This window comes from Anoplopoma fimbria, chromosome 24, assembly GCF_027596085.1.
Source record: "Anoplopoma fimbria isolate UVic2021 breed Golden Eagle Sablefish chromosome 24, Afim_UVic_2022, whole genome shotgun sequence".
Classification (NCBI taxonomy): Eukaryota; Metazoa; Chordata; class Actinopteri; order Perciformes; family Anoplopomatidae; genus Anoplopoma; species Anoplopoma fimbria.
The window spans coordinates 6447350-6468484 of record NC_072472.1 but is presented as its reverse complement, the minus strand read 5'-3'; the positions used below and the strand labels follow the sequence as shown (position 1 = coordinate 6468484).

The 21135-nt window shown below is 39.0% G+C and overlaps 1 protein-coding gene across 1 annotated transcript; it reads right to left on the bottom strand.

The window, feature by feature from the left end:
• Window positions 1–10902: 10902 nt before the first annotated feature.
• Window positions 10903–20079, bottom strand: znf346 (zinc finger protein 346). The gene is made up of 7 exons (XM_054625666.1): window positions 19994–20079; window positions 16767–16870; window positions 16206–16301; window positions 15609–15756; window positions 15201–15437; window positions 15007–15106; window positions 10903–14480 (listed from the first exon to the last, which is right to left on the bottom strand). Exons 1-7 carry the CDS (start codon window positions 20049–20051, stop codon window positions 14339–14341), a joined length of 885 nt encoding a protein of 294 aa, XP_054481641.1. The 5' UTR covers window positions 20052–20079; the 3' UTR covers window positions 10903–14338.
• Window positions 20080–21135: the final 1056 nt, after the last annotated feature.

Genomic DNA, 21135 nt, shown 5'->3' with positions numbered 1-21135 from the left:
GAGGTCAGCCAAAACAGAGCTGTTGGATTCAGACGGAGCTCCGACCTGCAGCCTCCTGAAAGGAAGTCATTGTGCTGTATGACTCTGGAAACCTCCTTCCATCTCTCAGTTTTCACTTTCACTCCGGGATAATTGTCTTGAGGAAAGAAATCTGTTAATGTATACTGCAGATTGAAAAAAGTCTGAAACTACGTCAAATGCAAATGACTTAAACTTACAATAACAGATTTCTTGTTCACACCTTTTAAGTTGACATTTTGAAACAGTTGCTACTTTTCACATACACTCGTTACGGAGCAATTTGATGATTCTTCATTAACTTGTGTTTCTGTCCACCTGATAAATGTAAGTGCAATATTCTCTCCCTTTTAGCTCTGCTTTTGGTCTCCACCAACTCCTGAGGGAAATATCTGTCTCTTTAGCTGCTAAATGCTCCACTTTGTTCACCAGCTTGTCTCTGTGTCTATATGCAGTTTGCTGCTGAGCAGGTGGTGCACAGTGGCTTTTTACTACTTCTTCTTAGAAAACGACAGTTTGAGAGCAGTGAGAGGGAACCAGAACAGTAAAGTTGTGGGCCAGACAGATAAACAATGAGCAGAAACTCACTATAAAGCTGCAGATTCAGCTGATCGTTCTCTGGAGGTTCATAGACACACAAAACATTGTCAAAATGATATTACAGAAATATTGAGCCGCTTTTAAGTTCCAAAAGTAAAAATACTCATCATGCAAAGCGGTTCCAGATTGTAAGTGGAGTAAAAACTACAAAAATCTGAAGGATAAATAGAATGAGCATCAAAATACTCAAGTAAAATACCTTTAGCAAGTAGAGTAAATGTAGTGGGTTTTCTTCTAATTTGGGTGAACTGATTCGTAAACAGAGCACATGTTGATGAAGTCAGCAGCTCTGCTCCACTCATCCAAAGACACTTTCACATAAACTCTCCTGCTGTCTCCTGTGAGCCTCTCTGGTCGTATTAACTGCCGCTCTGCTTCACATTGAGAATATCAAAGCCTGGAGGGGGGGGCAGTAATGTGTTTCCACAGGGGAGTCCTCTCCCTGGGAAAGTGCAATAGGTTAGAATATCAATGAGACGTGCCCGAGAGCGTAACCGCTCACCTGTTGTCTGACTGCGGACTCTGGCTCTGGTTCTGTGCGGTCAGGAGGCCGACTAGGCTTCCTCCGTTTCCCAGCAAACATTTTGACACTGAATAAATCATGAAAACATTACGGTACAGAAAGGTCTGGAGGCAGGAAGGCTGTAAGAAAGCTCAGGCAAGTTGTCATCACTGTTTCACATTTAAGCAGCGCTGGAGGAAGTATTCAGATGCAGTAAAAGCAGTAAAAGTACTAATACCACCTGTGAAAATGCTTCTTCTGGAAAAGAATGTAAGTATAATCATTGAAATGTACTTAAAATATTAAAACTATTTAAATGTTTTTATTTCTACACGATGCAGAGAGCTTTTAACTTTTACACAGAAGCCTTTACTGTCACCAAAAAGTTGAGAATCATTAAATGAATGTAACGAGAAAAGTCTGGATAATAATGTTTTTGTGATTTAACCGACCTATAGTTGGTTTAAAATTGAGCGAAAGGTTTTGCAGTTTACCCATTATTCAGCATAAAAGTCTGAAATAGTCAAAAGCCGGACCTGGTAGATAAACTGTAATATTTCAGTATCACCGTGTTATGGGGGTACTTTCAAATTACAAAAAATGTGTGATTTGGACTTTTCTCATAAAATGATTTTAATGACTCATGTACATCCTGCAGAAAATAAATCACAAATATTTTATTTTGTTGTGTCTATATTCAGTAACCAAACAACCATTTTTAGCGACTATAAAGTAAAAATCAAATGCTCTCTGCATCTGGTGAAATAAATCAATCACAACACGTCAGAGTTAATCATCAACAATTTGTGTTAAAGTGTTACAGATTGGCCCTTTAAGACTCCGGAGTCTCTGCTAGAAACAAATCTGCTGCAGGAAACAGAAAACGGAAACATTCAGTTGATCCAGCTGTTTTCTCCCTTTCTCCCCTTCCTACTCTATATGTGTCTGTCCCCCTCACTCTCTCCCTCTCCCACATATCAAGTGTCCGGGGGAGAAGAGGGAGGAGGAGGAGGAGGAGGAGGAGGAGGAGGGGAGGAGGAGGGGGTTCAAACAGGTGTCTGACTGTCCCAGCAGCCTGTTGGTTGGTCTGCTGCAGGTTTTACCTCGTGCTCCCAGCTGCTCTCTCTCACACACACACACACACACACACACACACACACACACACACACACACACACACACACACACACACACACACACACACACACACACACACACACACACACACACACACACACACATACAAACGCACCCACACACCACTACCACCATGTCCATCTGTCACAAGAATTAGAAGTAATCCATAGGAATTTTCAGATGTCATGGAAGGAGAGGTGTGTATGTGTTTTGTGTGTGTGTGTGTGTGTGTGTGTGTGTGTGTGTGTGTGTGTGTGTGTGTGTGTGTGTGTGTGTGTGTGTGTGTGTGTGTGTGTGTGTGTGTGTGTGTGTGTGTGTGTGTGTTTGTACACTTTCACATGGGGTTGTAACCCGACCGGCCGGCCACCTGCAGCAGACGGCTGAGAAACCCAAAGAAAAAGAGGACACGCACTTTCTTTCTCTCTCTCTCTGTGTGTTATTGACGTGTCCACCAAAGCAATGTACAGAATGTACAGTGGTTGGACAAAATAATGTAAACACCTCATGGAAAAAGACTTACAATGACATACATTCTCTTCAGATACAAAAGTATCGTAGTCAGCGGTTATGTTGGTGTTTGTCTTCGTTCATTCAATAATAACTATTTAAACAGAGATACAAAAAACAGTATCATTAATTGCATTAATATGCATTTGACACTGAAACAGGAAGCTGTTATAGCTCTAAAGCCCTGGATGTTATCATCACTCTTTCACATTAATTTAGTGGTGTAGGAAGTATTCAGATCCTTTACTGCAGTATAAGTACTAACAACTCACTGTGAAAAAAACTAATACTAAAATTAGAAGTAAAAGTCCTGCATGAAAATACTTCACTAAAAGTACCTAAGTATTAAGTATGAACATTATATATCCGATTATGTTATACTATCATATATAATATCATTATAATTACTCACGCATTCATGTAAAAGCAAGATTTTACTGTTGTACTTGGTTGAGGTGGAGCTCATTTTTAACTATTGACATATGATTATTTGCATTATGGATTAATTGGCTAAATTATTCGATTTGTCCACAAAATAGTAGAAAATGGTGGGAAAAACAATCACAGTTCCTCTAAGCCCAAGAATATGTCTGATGAAACCCACATAGTGACACGACTGATTAGACAAAGTGATGAAACTATCAGCGAACAGAGCTACACACACACACACACACACACACACACACACACACACACACACACACACACACACACACACACACACACACACACACACACACACACACACAAACCCAACACACACTTACAGCCATCAGGCAGCACATGAGGCCTATGTTGGTGTTTCCCACCTGGCTGCCCGTCAGTAACAGAGTGGCTTGCTGACTGATGGCCGATGGGAAATGGTCCGGGTGCATGCTGGAGGAACGAGCTGATGACAGGCTGACCTGCCCGCCTGTTTTGATTGGCTGTTTCTTCACCTGCACTCTGCCGTGTTCGGGCCCCTTACGACCACAATAGAACTGCAATGGAAACAAAAAAGAAGAAAGCAAAACACAGATTTATCAATGCGTCATAGTGGTTGTAAAAGCATCTCACCAGTATCTTACAGTATTGTGCTGATTTTCTAAATAGCTCCTTGACATCAAGATGACTTCTATGTTGATTAAAGCAATATTTGTTTTGGTCATTTGGGAACAAGCTGTTAACAGAACACTTACATATTATTTCCTTATAAGGTTCATATGGAGTTTTTAAATAGTTGCCTATGTACTTGGGCTGTAAAGGTTTGTTTCTTTGTGCCAAACTGTCACGGCTGCCGCACACAGAATCCACGTTATGAAGATCACGGCAAAGTTCACAATTGTGAGTTCTGGCGAGAACGTTTTGGCTGCACTTCTGTTGGCAACATGTGTGGAGGTTAGCGCAACAAGCTGATTGGCTTGCGAGTCAGTCACACTTTTAGGAGCTCCAAAAACTTTATTTTCTAACTAAATGACACTGCGGGCTCCCGGTCAGCTTCTACAGCAACGGATAGAGAGTCTCCTACAGCAACGCTTCGTTACTGGACGCAAAGTGGAAGAGCGAACATCGGATTGTTTTAGTTTTAGCCAGTGAAGATGTCCTAACCTGTTCCAGGCATCACCGATAAGGCTAAGTGACACTTGTTTGAATAAACACTTACCCTGGCTCTATGTTTGCAAAGTTTTTCAGACCTGCTCCATCTCTAACCTGTTTTGTTTTTTTTCATTGGTCAAAACTGAGTTTGACGTCTCGGTTTTCCGTCCCGTCAGCTGTAGTAGCTGAGGAAAAGATTAAAACTTAAGGAAATTACATTATAAATGAATAGATGGCTTAATCATCACCATGACGTGGGTTTTATCAATACATGTGACACCTTTCAGATCCCACATCATATTAGACCAATATTTATCAGTGCAGCTTTAACTAGAAAGGACTGCGTACACACATGCAGTAAACAGCTCATGCAAAGTTCATTGTTCACTTTTATTCTTTTGTTTCTGTTACTACACTACATGTTTGTACTTTGTCTTGTATCTTGTTTTGTATCTGTTCGTTACATCTTGTTGTTTTCACCTCATGTTTTCATTCTTCAGCACAGTTTTGTTCCTCTGAGCACTGCATGTGTAGACATTTTTTGCAGTGTGCAGCTCAGCCACCTGTGCCTCCGTGTGAGGAGGGGGTGAGAGAAATGGAAGGTGAAGGGGGAGGAGGAGGAGGAGGAGGAGGAGGAGGAGGAGGAGGAGGAGGGAGGTTGATGCCTGGGCCTCCGGATGTCTCCATTTCAAGACAGACAGAAGACACCACGCTCTCCCTTTCTGCTCACCATGTTGTTTTTTCCTCTCCTTTCTGTTGTGAATTCAAGCAACTTAAATCTGCAATTTTACCGACAAAACAAACACTCACCATGAAACCCAGAAAAAAATCACAACAAACCAATTAGTAGTTTTTAAAAGTTGAAATCAGCTGAAAAAAGACTGCAGATTGAAACAGGACACCTACACACATTCCACCTCACTTCATCATACTTACACACATCAGCTGATGACACAAACGTGATACAGTGATGTCCTGTTTTCTAATTAGATCTACATTTAGCCATGTCTGATGTAACAAGACTAAAACTGGTTGATTAAATGAACGTTTTAATGAGCTCTCGACGGAAATGAGATAACGTAATTAAACCAAAGGATCTCTGGAAGAGAACTGCTTCTTCCTAAACGGCTCCACAGGCCTCCTCTGGGGCCTCACATTTTCATTTTCCAACTTTACTGTTGTTTCAAGCCTCTTCAGTTACACCGAAGGTTTATAACTTTCCTTTTGTTCTGTGTGATTAAAGTAAAGCGGAGTCGGACGCTGTGGTGTTTTCTTTAAGATTCGAGATGTGAACCCTTTCCTGCAGACAGATGAGGCGAAGATCAGACGCCATAAAACAGTCAGCAACTTCATGGGATTGATTTTACTTTTGATCTTTTGAGCACATGAGCTACATGGTCGAGGAAATGGAACTAGATACCAGAGGAGAGAAAAGCCATGTACTGTACCATGTTTCCTTCCTTTGACCCACAGCCACAAAATGTTATGGAAACTTACTCTAACTGGTTGATTTAGGAAACGATCTGCGATCAAAATGACACCACGGCACCACGGAAACAGGAGGAGGTCTGGTCAAACAAACACAGGACTTTCAACCAGGAGACCAGTGTTCGTGTCCCAAAGTGTTGTTGAATTATTGTGAAGGTACGTTATTTACGTGCTTACATATTATACTTAGTTTTCATACTTATTTAAAGCCCAACCGTGATGTTTTTCCTAAACCTATCCGTCCTTCCTTCCTGCTGCTGTCAGGCTGCACAACCAGCTCTGCTCCCAGCAGACCACATGACACATGTGCAATTCAATGCACTGTGCAATTATAGCTTTAATAGTTTTTTCTGTCTGTAAATATTATATTTCAGTTATTGTTGATTTTCTACTGTTTTTTATTGCTTACTTGTTTTTTTATTTCATTTTTATTGTTATCTTGTCTTTCTTCTACTATGTCTCTTGTGTGCACTTTACCCTATGCTGCTGTAAGCCTGCAAATTTCCCCGCTGCGGGACTAATAAAGGATTATCTTATCTTATCTTATCTTATCTTATCTTATCTTATCTTATCTAACCTAACTATGTGGTTTACTTTTGTTGCCTACATCTTAACGTAAACAAATTTCAGTGGTGGCTGTATATCATTTTACACATATGTATATATATGTATGACCACAAAGTTATACGCTGTTCAGAGGTCGCGGTAGGCAACAACCTCCAACTCTGAAAAGTGAAGCAAATGCGAAAGGGCCTTAAACTTGCATTGTTTTTAATTGCCAGCAGGGGGCGACCTGATTGCACAAAAGTCTATGTGAAAATGACTCTACCTCTCACTTGATTTATTACCTCAGTAAACATTGTAAACATGAGTTTATGATCTCAATCACTAGTTATAAGTCCTCTTCAATGCGGCCATTTAGTAAATTATGGTCCAATTGAGAATAAAATAGACCATAAAGCAGGATATGCTTCAGGACGTGACTACCTTGTGATTGACAGGTTGTGACCACGGCATTGTTCAGTCTAGGAGATGTTTTCATCTTACAATTTAACCCTTTAACAGAGTGTTTTCAACTCATGAACGTTAATTGTAACATTTCAGTCGCCTAAAAATGTCTTATTCAGTTTGGTTGTACTTAGTTCCACCCTCGCGTGTCACTTCTCGTTCCAAAAAGCCAAGAAAATGCAGAACTCAAGCCTTTAAAGCGGCAGCCCACAAACCAATGGGTGACATCATGGTCACTGCGTCCACATACGGCCTCTGGATCGTGGTCATTTCATGTATTTTTGTGCGATCACATTTGAAAAATAACTCTCACCTTCAAAATAGTTGCCAATTAACTCTCTGTCAATTGATTAATCGACAAATGTTTTCAGCTGTACGTGTATAAATGTATATCAAATAAGAAGCTCCTCACAGGTTAACAAGCACAAATATTGTACAGTAACTAAATTTGTCTGATAAATGGTGTGGAGTAGAGGTGGAAAGTAACATGAAAAGAAGAGACTCACATAAAGTACCTCAAATGTGTGCTTAAATATTCACTTGTGTAAATGTACTTGTCGTGTATTAATGTAGCCCCTGAACGCTGAAACCATTTCTGATTAAATCAACAAGTGAGTGACGCTGCGGGTCGCCAACTCAATTACAGTTGAGTTCGACACTTCTTTTATAGCACACTGACGCCTTTACCAGCTGTTATATCCAGCGCGTCCCTTCTCCTTTGTCCAGAAAAGAAACACCTGGATATAACATCTGCATTTATAATGCATAATAATACAAATCAGCATACAGACAATGAGAAACAAAGAGATCCGTGACAGTTTAAGTGTCTCACAAACGCAATGTGGCAACCACAGCATTTTTCCAGGCAGATTTAACTGACAATGAAGAACAATTTATTCAGGTTCATCCCTTCAGTGGAAACTGATTACTGCATTTTGATATTGACGTTTTTCTTTTAATTGAATCACAATAACAATGGAGCTGATTCAGCCTGCAGGGGACCAGGACTAATTGTCTTGTCTGGCTGCTCTCACAGAGTATCCTGATGTCATCCCTGCGAGATCCAAACACTGTATACAGTAATACTGGACACACACACACACACACACACACACACACACACACACACACACACACACACACACACACACACACACACACACACACACACACACACACACACACAAACACAGCTGCTATGCTAAACTTTATTCACACTGGTGTTAATTAAAGCACAGATCTGGGGAAGGCGAAAAAAACAAATCTGCTGCATTGAAGTTTCCCAAAAGCACAGTGGCTTTAATAATTCTTCAGTAGAAGTTAAGCAGAACCAGGACTCTTCTTAAAACTGACAGCTCAGCCAAACTGAGCACAATCTGTGGAGAAGTGAGAGAGGTGACCAAGAACCTGATGGTCCAGAGATCCCTTGTGGAGAAACGTCTAGAAGGACAACCATCACAGTAGCGCTCCACAGACCTGGGCTTTATGGCCGATGTGTCCAGTCAAATCTCTGGAAAACTGCTTTTTCCCCAATTTCCCCAGTAGGTTTTTGATCTTAACAGCTATGTTCATGACGCTCAGTGACCTCGCTTCATTAGTGAAACAAATGATCAATGTACGGATGTAAGAATAAAGCTAATGCAGATCCACAAACATGAATTACATTTTTCTTATACACACAAATGTCTTTGTTGCTACACGTACACGTTTCTTTCAGGAAAGAAACATACCTGTGTCAGCCTTTGTGTCTGACAAATTACTTTCTGCATATTATACGCTCAAAAGTATTTGTGTGTGTGTGTGTGTGTGTGTGTGTGTGCGGGATGAAAATGTAGCCGAAAGCATCAGTTCAGGCGGTTAACCTGAAAGATTTAAGGCTGTCCGGGGGTCAACGCCAGGGAAACCTCAGCCAGGAAATTCACGGCGACTGACTCAACGCTGTGTTGAGTTCAGAACAGTCTGCATGTGTCTTAATAAGCATTCACCTTTGTATAAGCTCTACGAAACTGTCAACTAAAGACTGCTGGGAGAAAAAACACTGTTTGAAAGCCTCAGTGTGTTTTTCAAAAGAAGTGCTTGTTCTAAAATCTCCACCTCCACATACTGATGACCATGTTGAGTCAGTTTAAATGACCAAATTTCGTATAATGCACCTTTTAGTGAAAGTAGTAAGACCAGACTGCAATGTTGCAAAGTAACTATGAAACAATTACTGAGCACTGTACTTCTTAACTTGAGTATTTCCATTTTATGCTACTTTTTTCCACTTCAACCGCACTACATTTATTTGACTTTCAAATTACTTTTTACATAAACTCATGTGTTTATATGATATGATCCAGTACTATAGTACTAATCTACCAAGTAGTACACAATGTATCTAGAATTTGGCTCCACATTCATGAACAAAAACAATATTATCTTACAAGTATGTGTGTATGTGATAAAACTGAACAATATAATATTCAAGCAGAAAATAACATTCTGCATAATAAAGCATATATTTAAGTACATTTAGCTGATAAAACGTCTGTACTTTTACCTAAGCAACATTTAATCTTCGGACTTTTTACTTGTAATTTGAGTATTTTATATATTCGGCTGTGGTATTTCTACTTTTTCTTTAGAAAAGGCCCGGAGTACTTCTGCTAGGCTGCTTACTGAGGAGAAGACAGCCCTTACCCTGGATCACAGCTCTCAACAGAGAAAACTAATCTAAAAGCATCAACAGAAAATCTGAGGAAGAAGAAGCCAGTCATACCCATGTTGTTTGATATGACTGTTAGATAGCACTTTTAGTACCACTATTATAATAATGTAAAATAAAATGGTTTGTTAGCGTGCTGAGCTCACTGTTGACGGCTCATTTAAGGAAAATGTCACTTCAGTCTGAACCCTGAACACTTTTTTACGTGAGCTGATCGAGCAGCAGCAAAGAGTAAGTGCTCCATCATGTGGTGAAGCTCAGTTTAGTTTGACCTCTTTAGTCTCTTCAGTGTGTGATTTCACTGTGCTCTGTGTTTGGATAAATATGTGTCTTTCTCTTGTTTTTGTCTTTATGGGCAAAGAATCTTTAGACACTTCTACATTAATCGATCTCCCCTCAGTGTTGCATATCTGGAGACAATACTGTTGGAACTTGGATTTTTAATTTCTTTCCCAGTCCAGAACAATCATTATCAGTCTCCTCGGTGGTTATATTGAAGAAGTTTAAAATGTGATTTGTGAGTCCAGTTTGTTCAGCTAATTTCCCACTAACCCTAATCTAATCTTCTAATTCTATTGAAACATTTGATAAAGAGCTTTGCTAAAGCAACATGTTGCCTGTTAATTACTGCTTGTTATAGACATTATTTTGCACTGAAAAAAAAAAAAAAACCTGTTCCAGTTTAAATTTGCACACATTTTGATGCTACACTTCCAGTTTCTTTTACCAATGACTGGTGGTTTCTTCTATTCTTATTGAACGGTTGCTCACAGGGATCTTGGTCTCTTTCTGTTCTTTCCATTATCATCGTACCGTGTTTTTGTTCTCCATGTACAAAACAAACCCTTCATACGAAATAACATCTATTAGTAAAGAGGACTTTCTTAATCCTAAAAGCACGTAACACCATTCTGAAATAAAGAGTAGTCCTCTCAGACATCTGACTGGACCCAACCGAGCTTTTGTTGCAGGAAATGTTTAACCATTGCACGGATATGTACACTCAAACCATTAGCCATTGAAACTGCAGGAGAATCTTCCTTTTCATAATAGAAAATGTGTTTACACTCATGAAGCAGCGGGTCAGGGTCGACTAGATACGAAGCACTCTTCTCATTTGTGCCGCTGTCCTCCTACCTGAGACCCAGAAGACACAATAACTGAAATGCATCTTATGGAGTTATGAGTGAGGATGCACAGGTAAATCCTCTGCAGCACCCGTGATGTATAAAAGAGGAAAGACACATTCCTTTCAGATTATGCCACGTTGTAAGTCGATTTAAAAATAAAATATATAAGTAGTCGTAAACATCGTCGTGCTCATCTGACAGAGATCATAAAAGACAGATGATGCTGCTGTGCTACACGTCATGTTTAATTAACATCGCTTTTAAACGCTCCAAAGCAAAGATGTCTTATTTTGTTAAAAGCCTCGCCTGCCTCGTGTCTCTTTTCCTCGCCTCCTCAGTTTGCATCATAGGTAGGTAGGTGGGACTAAGATGCCAGGTGAGGAGGCGAGGAAAGGAACTGAGGATGTACAAACTGAGAAAAGAGAAAAAACTTTAGTGTTTAAGGCAAACAAACAAACTCTCTTAAAACATTTCTGCACTTTATGCACATCTTCGCTGCATTTCCCCCCCCCCTCAGTTTTACACAACATATATTGAAAATAAATCTTAAATCACAAAACACCAAACACACAAAGGCTGAGGGTGAAAACAAAAAAAAAAGGCCATTTGTCTTCTATACACCATGAACTATACAGTATGTATGAGCCCTCTTTGAAAAAAAAAACATGTTTGAAGACATTCAATACTGAAATATTCAACCGATCGTCTTGTACGAGGACAAATGGACTTAAAAAAGAAAAAATACCTCTAATATTGACATCACTTTCTAATTTGACATCACTGTTGAAAATCTCTGCTATTGACAGTCATTATTACAGAGCTCAGAAAGCATCTATCAGTCTCTTCTAGAGTTTACAAAGCCCAGAGCTCAGAAGGAAAGTATTTAAAAACTCTTTCAGTAAACCAAAACTCAACAGTACAAAAAAAGCTTATACTTTAAGCTCACAGCTGTTACACATCCGCTGCATCTGAGAGGATAATATTCATGTTTTTCATCATAATCCCTTTCAGCTCTCCATTTTTTTTTGTTATCAACACTGTCCAGACTCCTTAAACTTTATAAAATGACATCAACCTCTATGAAATGCTTGTTGTTGCTGACAAATTCTGGTTTGTTTCAAGCAGAAGAGGATCTAATTTAGGCTCTTTGAGATCAAAATAACCCTTTTAGCAGCATTAATGGTCTCCGATAAAACAATTTACTCCTTTTATGCAACCTGCAGACATTATGTAAATGTAATGTCTTACAGGAACGCACGATTAAATCAATCTTAATGAAATTGATTTTGTTTGTTCACAGTAAAAAAAAAAAGAAAGAATCGGCCAACAAGAATAAGGTAAATAAGGAATTCTGGGCCACCTGAAGGGAAATATCGGCTCTGTCCAGATCGAACATTTAAAAAGGAAATTTAGTGAATTCACAATCTGGTACTTAATAATTTACACAGAACGAGTAACATTTCCATGGAAAGTTGTGGACATATTCTGGCTTTAAATTTAAAAAAAAAAAAAAAAAAAAAAAAAAAAAAAAAAAATTGATAAAAGAAACAACTGTAAAACATCTCATAAAATGAAACTAACAACATCTGTTTTCACAAACTATATCCAGTATCTGGACAGAAAGTTCTCCTTCCATCTGTCTGGACAGCGACATCACAACGGGCTGCAGCGACTCGTCTGGCCGTGCAAAAGTTCGATTTCACCGCATCGGCCATCGGTTCAGAAATACTCAAAACTTGCAGAAAGCAGAGGAAGAGGAGACGTTTCAATAAATACATTCACTGGAGATGCAAACCAACTATATTCAGGTGAGGGGAGGATCTAGAGATGTGAAGCGGAAAGCAGCGTTTGCTTTGATCTGGTACTAGATGTTAGTATTGGTTAGATATTAGTGGGGGGGCTAGATGATTACAATACCCTGCTGTCTCCAAACCTTAAACTCTTCTCCTGTTATTCCCTTGATGTGTATAATACAAATGCCCCGAGCTGACCCTAGGAACCGTTATCTATACTCTAATAGATCGATTAAATGATGGCCAATGACAAGCCAATCTGCTGTTCGGTCTACCTCGGCCTGCACACACACACAACTCCAACAGAGTGAGACGTCTTCTCGTTAAACAATCACAGCTGATCGCATCACACCAAATCAATTTCAAGCTGTCACATTCTCATTTGAATTAAATCCATAAGTTAGGTCGATGAAAATAATAGCTTTTAACCAGGGCCTTTAGTTTTGATCAAGTAGCCTGTGAACAATAACAGTTATAAGTCTACAGCTGGTATTTTAATGTGTCAGATTATACTTATCTAATCAACATTTGGATAAATACAAGTATTGGAGATACCACATATTAAATGGACTCAGGGGCCAAAGCACTTGATCGGGACACCTAGAAAGTACACTAAGGCTGGGTTTCACACTTGTATACTTGGTTTGATCCTCTGTCAGAAGCAGAGTACAGAAAGCTGGCATACAACGTCAGATTTGTAGTTTTCTTCACTTACAATATTCATCAATTTACATCTGAATTTTGCACGTTTATTAGTGTTTTATTTTTGGCTGAGCTCTCATATAGGATTTAAAAACCCAACAAGTTTTAAGTATAGACAGACGTCACATGATACCCAGCCCTAATGTACACCGACACGGAGAGAGTCGGTTCCAGTCAGTACGCAGGTCTGTAACAGAAGACGTTTTACCATCCGCATCATAAGCTTGTTTCATTGAGGCTCAAACGCACCGAAAGCATCTGACATGCACGTTCTGCAGTTCATGTATTGTTTTAAAAAGGTCAAACGAGTAAAAAAAAAACTTATTATGAGTCAAAGCAGATTGAGGTGCATCCTCTAATTTGTTTCGATTTTGGCGCATCAGATGAGGAACCAGCGACTAAAGCTGTTCTTGTTCAGCAGCTGCAGCACCTGTTTGGATTTTTCCCCAGAGGACGTCGTCTTAATAAAAATTTTTTTACGTATTAATTATAATGACACTGCTGTTGCTTTCACTGGTTAAAATGACAAACGTAGTCTGCAGTAGGTCGCATCAGCTGTCGCTAACATAAATTCCATTTGTAACTTGATGACAGACCAAAATAAAACGACGTCGGGTTTGTGTGCTCTCTGCAGGGGGGTGTCTGCACTCTGCCAAAGATTTGTTTAGGAGGCGAGAGGAGCTTCACTCTGTAACTGTACAACAGAGTGGTACGTCTTCCATATAGCGCGTGCATGACGCCAATTTCCTATCATCAATTTAAACTTTCATTCAAACAGCAATCATTTTAAAAGATAAGGTGTTAAAGGGTATCTGCGTTAAAACGAAATAGCAACCTTTTGGTTCTGTGGTGTTGACATTTCAATGCTGCAGGTCGCCATTGGAGCATCAATTGACGCGTGTCAGATGAGATGCGTTCAGTGCGTTTGGGCCTTTAGAGGAGAAAACTTGAACCGTTTCAGTTGGGAACTGGAAATGATAAAATACCACTCTGGGGTATTCCAGGGTCCGGGTGACTCTGTTCCAGGGGGGAAACCTACTGAGATGAGTCTCTGACGGGAGCTGAAGGTCTGTGGAGGTTGAGGTTGATGTTAATGTGTTAAAGGGGGCTGGTTGATTTGGGGTCATTCCAAGTCCGGACTGAATCCTCTGCAGTCTGTACCAGCCCAGCCTCAAGTGAACTGGTTCTCCTCTGAGTACTCCGTGTCCTCTGGAGCGTACTCGTTATCTTCGGCTGCAAACTGGACGTCGCCCTCGAACGACTGTTCTGCTGCTTCTTGGTTCTCTGCAGTGTTCAGGCCCGATTTCTTCACTCTATAAAAAAAAAAAAACACATTTTAAGATTTGTTTTGAGACATTTCTGTTCGTCTGAGGACTGTTTCTTTTTTTCGCAATATTGATTGATTAGGTCAAAACAAAAACAGAAATCAGACACGTCAGGATGAAACCTTGCCCACAGGCAGACAGAATCTAAATTAATCTCTTTACGGATAAAGATGCAAGAGCGCAATTGAAGTGCATTCAAGCACATGAAAAAAACAACAGGAAGCGATACAACCCTAATGTCCTGTTTGCCAACCGTGCAAAAATCTAGAAAAAAAAGATGTTGGCCAATCAGAAGCCTTAAAAATGTTTTATAACCAGAGGGCTACTTGGCTGCACCGATGCGTTCGTGCCATGGAAGGTTTTGCTTGTGCTCCTTAATAAAAGAAGAAGAGAACCAGTATGTGTAAACATGTGAAAAGTCCTGTTAGCAGGTTTAGAGCCAGCACAAAAGGTTTGTTTTCAGGGATTGAAAACATAATTGTTTACATGTGGAGTATAAAAAGTGTCAACTTACTGGTTCTTATGTTTGGCGCCACTAATATGAGACTGGTACTGCTCCACAGAGTTCAGTTCGATGCTGCAGACGGTGCATGGGTAGCCCTTTAGTGTGGAAGCTGCAGACACACAGGAGAAGAGAGAGAGGTGTGTTTACTTATGCAGAGAGTAAAAAGAAAGATTTATTTCTCCTGATAAGTTCTGTGGTCTGACCTGGTGCAGTGGAAGGACCGTACGTCTCCATCAGTTTCTGCTTGGTCATCTGTTTCCTATGCTTCTTGCCTACATAGTGCTGCTGGGCCATGAGCGGGTTGTTGAAGGAGGCCTGGCAGATGGAGCAGAAGCGGTCCGGGTTGCTGTTGCCGTCGCCGCCCGTCGCCGGCGAGCCGCTCGATTCGTCTGCAGGTTTCTTCTTCGGCTGGACCGTCGGCGGTGTTTGGGATGCTACTGCTGCAGAGGAGATGCAATAAACACAATAAAGCACCTTTAAGAAACAACAGTTGCAATTTAAATTATACATAGGAAACGAGATATTAGCAAAACGCTGTATCAGAAAAAGACAGCGAAAGGTCAAAAGAGCCAAAGGTTATGGACTAAAATCATACAAATTCACGTACATACCTGGAGGCTGGGGGCCGACGGTTTTCAGCCTCAGGTTCTTGGCGTGAACTTTGCCCTGGTAGTGCGACTCGGCCACCACGGGAGAGGAGAAGGTCATGTTACATACATGACACACCTTCGACCGGTCGGTGTCTCCGTTGTTACAGTCCTGCTTATGAAAACACACACACACACAGCAACATAAATCATTTATGGCTACAAGAGGCATCACTTGCCTGTACATCTGTTGTGTAATTAAATATTCTCCACTAAGGCTTCCTCTGGGGGACAAAGGGTTTTTTCAAAGCTTTTAATATGCATCAACAGTGGGATGCAGTTAACAGATACACCTGGTAACTCTTTACAGTAATGAATATTTAATATAAAACTACATTTAATACACACCACACAGCCTCGGTTAGGTTTCTGTTACATGTATTCATTTTTAACGATATAATCTAATCAACTTTTATGTTAATATCGGCAGTGGAGATGCCCAATATCAAAGGACTCTTGGTCTGCAGTGAAGAGTGACTCAAAGCATTGGTTCAGTTTCAGGATAACAAAAAGTAACTTTTGGTTTGGGTGACCTCTTAAACTGAGCATTTTATTACTCACACTTTCAGACGATGACGACTTTAACTTTTTCAGCGCCGGCTCCTTCTCGTTCTGGATGGAAAGATAACGCCGCACTTTGTTGGCATGTTTCTTGCTCTGAAAAGACACAAGTACAAATGTTTCAGTACTAATTGAACAACAAACACCAGGACTGTGTTAAAAGTATTTTCAAAGTTTATTTGTCTGATAACTGGTGCGCTGCTTTTGAAGTGGGGCCAAGTAAACGACAGTAATCGCTAACTATTTCAAAAAGCAATTCATTCATGCAAAAATACCATAAAATGTTGTTTTCTTCTTTCTGTTTTAATTCATTTAAAACGGATTATATTTGGGTGTTGGACAAAATAAGACATTTAAAAAAGACATTACCTACCTGGCCAGATTAATGTGGACGTTCTCTTATAGACATATTTAAACCATTCATTGGATGTAAAGGGCATTAGATGGTCATACCTTTCTAGCTAATAATTACGCAGCTTTAACCCATATCAAGAGCACCGTTAAAAATAAGTAAAGTCCCCTGACAGAGGAACAGCAGCAGCAGACTGTGGGCTCACTGACCTGATAATGAGTCAACTTCTGAGACTCTGAAATGAGGACAGCGCTGCAGACTTTACACTGGGAGTCAGAAAACAGGTCGCCGTGCTCCTTTATCATCTTATTTACTGCAGGGGAGGAGAGAGAAAGACAGAAGATTACTAATCAGGTCACATCTCATGGGATATAATATAATTATAAACACAAAACGTAAGAAAAACCATATCTGAGGGTAAAAGTTCAAACAACACTTTTGCTCACGATGCTTTTTATTTATCAAGACAGCTCAGTGGTGTCGAAATCCTCAGTATTAAGAGTTATTTTTACTTTTTATGAACAAGCCTTTTTTAAATAGTTTTCTTTCACGTAGTAGTTCTTGCCTGGTAAATGTAAGACACTCATGCAAATGTTGACAGTACATGCAAGTACGCAGGCAAACACCTATGAACATATCTGTAAACACCAGACAGACAGAAACATTAATTCTGAGTTTGATTCTTTGTTTTTCGTTCAAACAATGTATTCAGCTTGATGCAAAGACGTGAACAAAATAACTGCCGATTTACGACACAGATATGATTATGCCAAGTATTAAATCAGGGGATTAAGATTTGGTTGGCTATGACTTTGAAGTAGCATGTCACCTCATGATGTCTTTAAGTTACCGAGTTGGTTTGAATGAGATCCGTTTAATCTCAGATGTGGAATACGTCAATGTCTTCATGTGTCTGTTAAAGCTTTGAGGCTTTTTTCAGACAAAAGCTGTGCATTTATTAGATTAGATAAGATTAACCTAATTGTCACTGCACAGAGTACAGAGACAACGAAGGCAGTTTAAGCGTCTAACCAGAAGTGCAAAAAGCTGTCACGTACAGAAAAAAATAAAGAATAAGCAGTATGTGAAGCCTCAGCTAGATAAATCAATATGAACACAGTGGGCAGTTTAGGTAGAAGTACATGTGCCACAACGCTCACGTCACATTAGAGGGAGGGATCAGAAAGTTATGGTTGCAAGAAAAGCCGTCTCTGCTCTCACAAAGGCATCAGTGACGCACTTCACTTTCATATCTCTTCTTCAAAATAATTGCATTTTGGAATTTATCTTCAAAGCACTGGTCAACAGCTGTTTTTTTTTTTTTTTAAATAAATAAAATACGCCTGATGTCAGAAATACAAGTAATTAAAGACATGTGACACAGCATTTTCAGCACACACTCCACACAGGTAGATCTGTTTACATCCCCCTTGGCATTGTTTACCAATCATCAATATATCAGTAATCTAACATCAATTTGGGGATGACTTAATGAGGTGTTTTTACTCTTAGGAACAGTTTTTTAAGGGAACTCTTCTGATTCATGCTAACTCAGCAGGAGGTGTTATCATTCCACTCAACTATCGAACAACTCAACGTTGTCACTGAGCTGTAAAACTTTACAAAAGTTAGATTTTCGTGTAAAAAAAACCTTAAGCGTGCAGCTGAAACAATGAATCAATTAGACAATAATTTTGCTAATATTTGAGGATCAGTTAGTGTAACAGGCAGACACCAAAAGCTGTATGTCTGTAGTCTGTTTATCTAAGTTTGTTCTTGTAAACGTATCTGCTGGCTGAGACAAAGCCAACAGGAGCGAATGGGACAGGAGGAATGACATACTGTCTGATGTCTGTGTTTTTCATTATTAATTATCATCATTTATAAACTTCATTCAGGAATGTTATTTATTTACTGACATTTTAGATTTGATTAGAGTGAGATATAATTAACTTTAAACAGTGTTATACACATTACTGTTGCTGCTCTACAAGCAAATGTAGTTGTATCTTAATTATAGATAACTTCTAATTCTGTTAGGTTGATTTGTTCACTGTTGTTTTCAGAGAATTATTTTGATCATTTTTTCAGTTTAAAAAAAACAGCTTTTAAATAGCAACTAAAATTACAATATACAGTCCCAGTCAAAAGTGTGGACACACCTTCTCATTCAACTACTTTGAAGAATCTAAAATATAAAACATATATTTGAATGAGAAGGTGTGTCCAAACTTTTGACTGGTACTGTATTTAGTTTGTGGGAGTAATAACATTAAAATTCCAAATAAATGTTATTTATGAATTATTGTACATCAAAAGTTTGGATGTTTTTTCTTTAATTTTAATTTTTTCTACATTGTAGATTAAATAAACATCCAAACTATGAAAACACATAAATTATGTGGTAAAAAACAAATGCTCAATGACCAGAATATGTTTTATATTTTAGATTCTTCAAAGTAGTTGAATGAGAAGGTGTGTCCAAACTTTTGACTGGTACTGTCATTAAAATATACCAAATTGTCAGTTTGGGCTTTACATTACTGCACTGTACAGTAAGATGGGAGTCAATAACAGGTTAAAATTGTAAAATAAATGATTATTTATGAATTACAGTACCAGTCAAAAGCTTGGACACACCTTCTCATTCAATGTTTTTCCTTTATTTTAGACATCCAAACTATGAAGGAACACATATGGAATTATGTGGTAAACAAACAAATGCTCAACAAACCAGAATATGTTTTATATTTTAGATTCTTCAAAGTAGTTGAATGAGAAGGTGTGTCCAAACTTTTGACTGCTACTATACATGTAATAATGTTGAGGTTCCCACTGTTGGCTGGACAAAAAAAAAAAAAAACATTGTTAAAGTGTCTCTTTGGGCTCTGGGTAATTGTGAATGCATTTCTCATTAATAAATAAATAAAGTAAATAATCACACACATATGCATTGGTACACTCCCCCTTTTTTTTTTTTTTTTTTTTTTTTTTTTTGAATGAAATGCATGCAGAGTTTAGCAACAATGATGCACAGTACACCAGTGAGACCTGAGCATAGCAGCTGACCACACATGGCCTAATAAAAAAATAAAAATAAATGCACCTGTGAAAATGACCCTTTAATGAGCCAAATGTAAGGATGCCCCCCCCAGTCTCCACTGGTGCTCCTGCAGAGGAGCCACTTTGCATCGGATGCAGACATGCTCTAATCGACCTTGGAGCTGAAGCGGCTGCAGCTAGCCTAGCCTAGCTTAGCCTAGCATGCTCCGCCCACCATGCATTGCCGGCCGGCTAGCGTTAGCTCGCAGGATGCTAACTGCAACGCTTTCCTTTTAAAAAGAGGGGGTAAACCTGCGACTGTAACCGAGTGCATTGAAAAGCAAGAGTCTTTTATTAAAATAAACACGCTTTGAATATTAAAAACAGGTCATACCCTCCACCGGCCCCGAAGGTAAATAAGGAAAATCCTCCGTCTGCATCGCGACGGCCATGGTTTTCTACGCAAAGCCAGCGGCGTCCTACTGCGCATGCGCGGGTTTTTCGACAGCCTAAAGGGGGAAAATACAGAACCGTAGAAAGAGAGAGTCGCGTCAACGTGGACTTCAGATATTTTACTTGGAGGGAAATTTGCATGCGTCGAATTGCTAATTAGTACACAATAAATTAATACATTTTCAATATTCATATTAATATAAAGATAAGATAAGATTAGTGGGGGACATTGACAGGATTTACAGCAGCATAGTGCAAAACAAGATCAAAAACAGGTATTATAAATAAGCAGTAAAACAGTAAGAATATTAAATAAGTAAACAAAAGTTTAAAAAAAAAGTAACAGTAACTAGAATATTATATGTACAGACAGAATAACTATTATATTGCACAGTGTATTTATATTGCATTGTATTGTATTTATAAAGCAACGACATATGTATAGTACCAGTCAAAAGTTTGGACACACCTTCTCATTCAATGGTTTTTCTTTATTTTTTTCCCCTACATTGTAGATTAATATTGAAGACATCCAAACTATGAAGGAACACATATGGAATTATGTGGTAAACAAACAAATGCTCAACAAACCAGAATATGTTTTATATTTTACATTCTTCAAAGTAGTTGAATGAGAAGGTGTGTCCAAACTTTTGACTGGTACTGTACATATTTAGATACATTTTGTGTTGGGTTTTTTTCAAAAGTAACATTTGCTAATATTTGAGGATCAGTTAGTGTAACAGGCAGACACCAAAAGCTGTATGTCTGTAGTCTGTTTATCTAAGTTTGTTCTTGTAAACTTCTCTGCTGGCTGAGACAAAGCCAACAGGAGCGAATAGGACAGGAGGAATGACATACTGTCTGATGTCTGTGTTTTTCATTATTAATTATCATCATTTATAAACTTCATTCAGGAATGTTATTTATTTACTGACATTTTAGATTTGATTACAGTGAGATATACAGCACCAGTCAAAAGTGTGGACACACCTTCTCATTCAACTACTTTGAAGAATCTAAAATATAAAACATATTCTGGTTTGTTGAGCATTTGTTTGTTTACCACATAATTCCATATTT